General features: G+C 40.7%; 1 protein-coding gene across 1 annotated transcript; it reads right to left on the reverse strand.

Moving 5' to 3' along the window:
* Positions 1-3,967: 3,967 nt before the first annotated feature.
* On the reverse strand, positions 3,968-5,110 carry LOC124020704 (cyclin-dependent kinase inhibitor 1B-like). The gene is made up of 2 exons (XM_046335954.1): positions 4,478-5,110; positions 3,968-4,329 (listed from the first exon to the last, which is right to left on the reverse strand). The coding sequence occupies exons 1-2, from the start codon at positions 5,016-5,018 to the stop codon at positions 4,244-4,246; spliced, it is 627 nt and encodes a 208-aa protein (XP_046191910.1). The 5' UTR covers positions 5,019-5,110; the 3' UTR covers positions 3,968-4,243.
* Positions 5,111-6,000: the final 890 nt, after the last annotated feature.

The raw sequence follows: 6,000 nt of genomic DNA on the forward strand, positions 1-6,000 counted from the left end.
TGCTCATGACAATAGCACCCCCTCTCTAAGTGTGGTGTGTAAGTGTGGGGGTCGTTGTGGCAGTCATTGTGGTGCTTTTGGAGGTGGGTGAGGGGAGAGGAGAGAGGTGTTGCTATAGGAACACTGCTGGGTTCTAGAGCTTTGTAGAGGTCCGGTTGACTGGTCTTCTTGATAAGACGGGCTTGGTATTCTGACCAACAAAGAGGGAAATAACAGCTCATCTGCTGCTCCACAAACACATCCTTTATCACTTTATCGCTACTATGTTTCAAAGTTGGTCTTTGATACATTCAGAATGGTCCTCATTCTGGGTCGAGAGACAAATAAACCCTTATGCTACTGCACTAATTGGCATTGAATCAACAACATTAAAAAATATATATATTTGACCTTTATTTAACCAGGCAAGTCAGTTAAGAACACGTTCTTATTTTCAATGACTGCCGAGAAACAGGGGCAGAACGACAGATTTGTACCTTGTCAGCTCGGGGGTTTGAACTTGCAACCTTCCGGGTTACTAGTCCAACGCTCTAACCACTAGGTTACCTGCCGACATGTCAAGAAACATGAAGTATCTTGTCTAGAGTAAGTTAGTCATGTAGAGGGAATGTGATGTTTCTGCTATTAACATGCCCTAGTGAACCTAGACAGAAAATGGTCCCGAATTAAGTTCTGCTGAGGTCATGATAGAATTCCATCCGTGTTTGACTTCTTAGTTGGTCTATTGATTAAATCTCACAACCATTTCATCCTAGCTTAATAAAATGGGCCGAGACAGTGTTAATACAGATGGACAGAGACAGTATTAATACAGATGGACAGAGACAGTGTTAATACATAGATGGGCTGAGACAGTATTAATACATATGGACAGGGACAGTAGTAATACAGATGGACAGAGACAGTAGTAATACAGATGGACAGAGACAGTATTAATACAGATGGACAGAGACAGTATTAATACAGATGGACAGAGACAGTATTAATACAGATGGACTGAGACAGTATTAATACACATGGACAGAGACAGTATTAACACAGATGGACAGAGACAGTATTGATACATATGGACAGGGACAGTAGTAATACAGATGGACAGAGACAGTATTAATACATAGATGGGCTGAGACAGTATTAATACAGATGGACAGGGACAGTATTAATACAGATGGACAGAGACAGTATTAATACAGATGGACAGAGACAGTATTAATACAGATGGACAGAGACAGTGCTAATACAGATGGACAGAGACAGTATTAATACAGATGGACAGAGACAGTGTTAATACAGATGGACAGAGACGGTATTAATACATATGGACAGGGACAGTATTAATACAGATGGACAGAGACGGTATTAATACAGATGGACAGAGACAGTAGTAATACAGATGGACAGAGACAGTATTAATACAGATGGACAGAGACAGTATTAATACAGATGGACAGAGACAGTATTAATACAGATGGACTGAGACAGTATTAATACACATGGACAGAGACAGTATTAACACAGATGGACAGAGACAGTATTAATACATATGGACAGGGACAGTAGTAATACAGATGGACAGAGACAGTATTAATACATAGATGGGCTGAGACAGTATTAATACAGATGGACAGGGACAGTATTAATACAGATGGACAGAGACAGTATTAATACAGATGGACAGAGACCGTATTAATACAGATGGACAGAGACAGTGCTAATACAGATGGACAGAGACAGTATTAATACAGATGGACAGAGACAGTGTTAATACAGATGGACAGAGACGGTATTAATACATATGGACAGGGACAGTATTAATACAGATGGACAGAGACAGTATTAATACAGATGGACAGAGACAGTAGTAACACAGATGGACAGAGACAGTATTAACACAGATGGACAGAGACAGTATTAATACAGATGGACAGAGACAGTATTAATACAGATGGACAGAGACAGTATTAACACAGATGGACAGAGACAGTATTAATACAGATGACAGAGACAGTATTAATACAGATGGACAGAGACAGTAGTAACACAGATGGACAGAGACAGTATTAATACAGATGGACTTGACAGTGTTAATACAGATGGACAGGGACAGTATTAACACAGATGGACAGAGACAGTATTAATACAGATGGACAGAGACAGTATTAATACAGATGGACAGAGACAGTGTTAATACAGATGGACAGAGACAGTATTAATACAGATGGACAGAGACAGTGTTAATACAGATGGGCAGGGACAGTATTAATACAGATGGACAGAGACAGTGTTAATACATAGAGGTCTTTCATCCTTTCGATTCCATTATAATAACGTCCGTTACAGTGCAGACCAAACTATTGCCAATTAAAGCTGCTTGTCCACGTGTGGTGTGTCATATAGTTTCCCCTACAGGCAGATCAACTGTCACTGTATCGCGTAGTTTTTCATTCATGTCTAAAGACGTATCTGAAGTAAAGATAGTGCATAAAGATAAATATTGTATAAATATAAATATATCTATAATTTATAAAGATAGTGCCATTTTTGACTAATAAGTGAACGAAGGGCTAATAGAGTTTGGAACTAAAAATAACCATTCGAATGGGTTTCGGCACGAGAAGTAAGAATAATACAACGCATTTAACTGAAAAAGAAGAATGTAACTTTGTCAGTAAAAACACGGGGGGTCTGGGAGCGTTCATTTTGCCACCAATCCGCGTTTGCAGGTGAAAGAAATGGCACACTCTTTCTCCACATGTCCCTTCTTCCATGTCGCGAGCCACGATGCCAGATGGCCACTTAAATTCTTCAGGGTATTGTTCTTTTCCTGCTCTATGGTCAATCCTTGAGACGTGCGAACCTTTAAATTGTACTGCAAATCTCCCATCCTCCCACTGCGTAATGTATATGCGCGCATCGCTCATGGATCTATTACTTCCTGTTGTTGCACGATTGCTTTTGCAGTCACTATTGACTTAAGTATATGCATTACATTACCATATAGTCACGCTTACTCATTCTTCTCACAATAAAACAACTATTAGTTTAGACTTTATTCTCCCACTAGAATCAGACCAAATCTAATACATTTCATTGTGTTTGATGTATTCATGTCTATTTTATAGAGACCGTTAGGTCAACAATTTCAAAGTTGACACATTAAATCATCTCTACCGTCAGACGTAGGTTAAGATGTATTTTTAAAGGTATTGCACTTCTAAACTTTAAAACATATTTTTGTATAGTTTATGTACACCAGACGTATTTTCTTTATAAACGATACGTCAAAGAGTGTGCATCTGCCATTAACGGTTGGTCATCTTCATAGCCTGATATTATTGAAAAGCGAAAGCACTTGGAGTTAATACAGAATTTGAAAAGAAACGTCAATCATGTGTAAGTCTTGATTACATGTTACATTGTTTGGTTTTATTACTATACTATCTTAGGTGTTAAGGCACAAAATCAGAGAGATCTTCCCCAAATCCCTGTTAAGGGCTAGTCAATCGGAAAACCCCCACATTGGTCTATGCTTACATACTGTAGAATGGATGAGTTGATTTGCATATCGACAGAGAGGGTAATAGCATCTGCGATGGTAATTAGGTTATAGTGTGTCTGCTGTTCTATGTGCGCACGCCTTGTGTCCATGCGGGATTATGCACAGCAAGTGAAAGTTCGTGATTGGTATATCTACCAAAAAGGCACAATGCAGACTGATTTTATTTTCTTGAACAATGCCCATAGACATAACATATTCATTCAGTGTAGGGCTCGTCTATAGGCCTACTGCTGCTGCAATTTGTTGAGGCACTCTTCAAGTGCTGTGAAATGGAACGACTGCTGCTCTTATTGTTTCTCTAGTGTGTGTGAGGGCTGGGCAGGTGGTGTCCCTGTTCACCTCGTTAGCACACTGATACTCGTTTTGAGGTCTCACTAATTCAATAAGAAAATGAGCCGAACGTCAGCAAAATGTAAACTAAATCGTTTTTAATTGTATTTTTCACGGATACAAGTCAACAGACAAACAATATCTCATAAACCTTAGTTGAATTAAACACATTTGAAACTTAAATTAAATAAATTAAACAATATTTAAATAAAAGACAAAACATTGTTACTTCGGCATAAACATAGGCCAACATATTTTGGATGGATACTCCATCTTGTTTTTGTCCAAGACAGACAATAATCATAACATAACAAAAAGAGGCAGATAGGCGATGGTACAATTTGTCCACGTTGTTTATCGAATTATTTGAGTTTTGCGTGGCGTTGTCTGGGTGCTCTTCATCTCCGACGTTGATCTTCTCCTTCTCTTTGGGAAAAAATCTGCGGGGAAGAAATGTAGAACGGTTAGTTCTTTAATTCACATTAGAGTCAATCATACGAGAACATCGTCGTTATGTAGTCGGCAAGCCAGTAAAACGAGTTGCTTATTAAGGAGTTATATAGCGTTACCAAGAAAAAGTAGACCTACCTGTAATTTGAGTAACGTTGACCTCACGTTCATAAGATGTCCTCGACCTCTTACGCCGAATACATTGTGTTGATTTGGAGTTCAATTTACTCGTATTGGGGGAATTGGACCAATTCTCTTGGTTAACTTCGTTGGAACAAAGTGCAGTCTGTTCACAGTCTGATAGAGGGGTTTGGTTGAGGCAACAACCACGCACACTATCAGTGACAACCTCTGCGCTATAGTCTGTGTTTGATGTCACAACCTGAACCCTCATGTCTCCAACTTCCGCCGACTCCTGGTAGAAGGCAGGTGTGGAGTCCGCTGACATTCCTTCCCATTCGTAACTCCCGGGAATCGGTGTGTCTGTCTCGAAGTGGAAATTCCATCGACGCTGGTCTCGTTCAGATATTTCCTCCAGCTTCGCCTTCAACTCCCGGTTCAGCGCATCATAGTCGACGGGTCCAAATAAGTTCCGACAAACGCTTGAATGGCGACGGGGAAGAGTTGCTCTCTCTGCCCCCGCGGTCTCCAAACCAGTTGGCGTCGGATCGTTCGTCATGACGTCCTGCAATATGTCCAGATTGAAGAAATACACAATGGATTCACACTGGGCTGTTTCAACTGACTACAATGTAACTTCAACTGCGACTACTGATATAATGTGGATATAGGAAGGCAATTTAAAGACCAGAGGATGCCGCCTATATAATGGCAGGTCTTGCTTATTGGTTGCCCCTTGGTTTATTCACGCCCCTTTCTTGCTACTCTGCTTGCTGGGGGGCATTTGGAATGGCGCCAAATGAGGTTGACTTTTTGCCTCCTGGCGAGGGGTTTGTTGATTTAACCTTTCTGCACTGCAGGAGGGATTTTAGCCTGCACGTTGACATGGTGGAAGTTCCGCGTTATAGTTGGATTTAAATTTAAAGCCAATCAGCAGAGACTGAAGACACGGTAAACCCTGCATTTATTTTAGTTATTTTTTATTTAACCAGGCAAGTCAGTTAAGAACAAATTCTTATTGACAATGAAGGCCTACCCCGGACAAACCCAGACCACGCTGAGCCAATTGTGCGCAGCCCTATGACACTCCCAATCACGGCGGATGTGATACAGCCTGGATTCGAACCAGGGACTGAGATGCAGTGCCTTAGACCGCTCCGCCACTCGGGAACCCCTTATGGCGGGTGGTCTGCTTTGTCTGAGGAGTCTCATAGCTGGATTGACATGTAAAAGGAATGAGCGGAGGCGGCATTAACTGTAAACGCTGTCATGCGATATTTCCGCGATACGGATTGATTCCAGCCTTTAATAAATGCGGCTGTTTTAAAAGGTTTTAAACCGGGTTGGACTTTACCTTTTAACAAAAGACAACTTTGCTTCGAAAATTCGTCATATCCTCAGTGGAACAGATAAACAGCCAATAGGTTTCAGAACATTATAGAGGTTATTTGAAGCATATTCAAATGATATCCTCAGGAGTCCTCAGGGGCCTGATTGGTGTCACTTTTCGCCCATCCCTAGAAACACACCTGATTTTAAAA

Source organism: Oncorhynchus gorbuscha, unplaced genomic scaffold (genome assembly GCF_021184085.1).
Source record: "Oncorhynchus gorbuscha isolate QuinsamMale2020 ecotype Even-year unplaced genomic scaffold, OgorEven_v1.0 Un_scaffold_885, whole genome shotgun sequence".
Classification (NCBI taxonomy): domain Eukaryota; kingdom Metazoa; phylum Chordata; class Actinopteri; order Salmoniformes; family Salmonidae; genus Oncorhynchus; species Oncorhynchus gorbuscha.

Coding starts and splice junctions, on each gene's coding strand:
- LOC124020704 (XM_046335954.1), bottom strand. CDS start 5,018: ATGACGAACGATCCGACGCCAACTGGTTTGGAGACCGCGGGGGCAGAG. Junction 4,330..4,477: donor CAACGTTACTCAAATTACAG/GTAGGTCTACTT, acceptor TCTTCCCCGCAG/ATTTTTTCCCAAAGAGAAGG.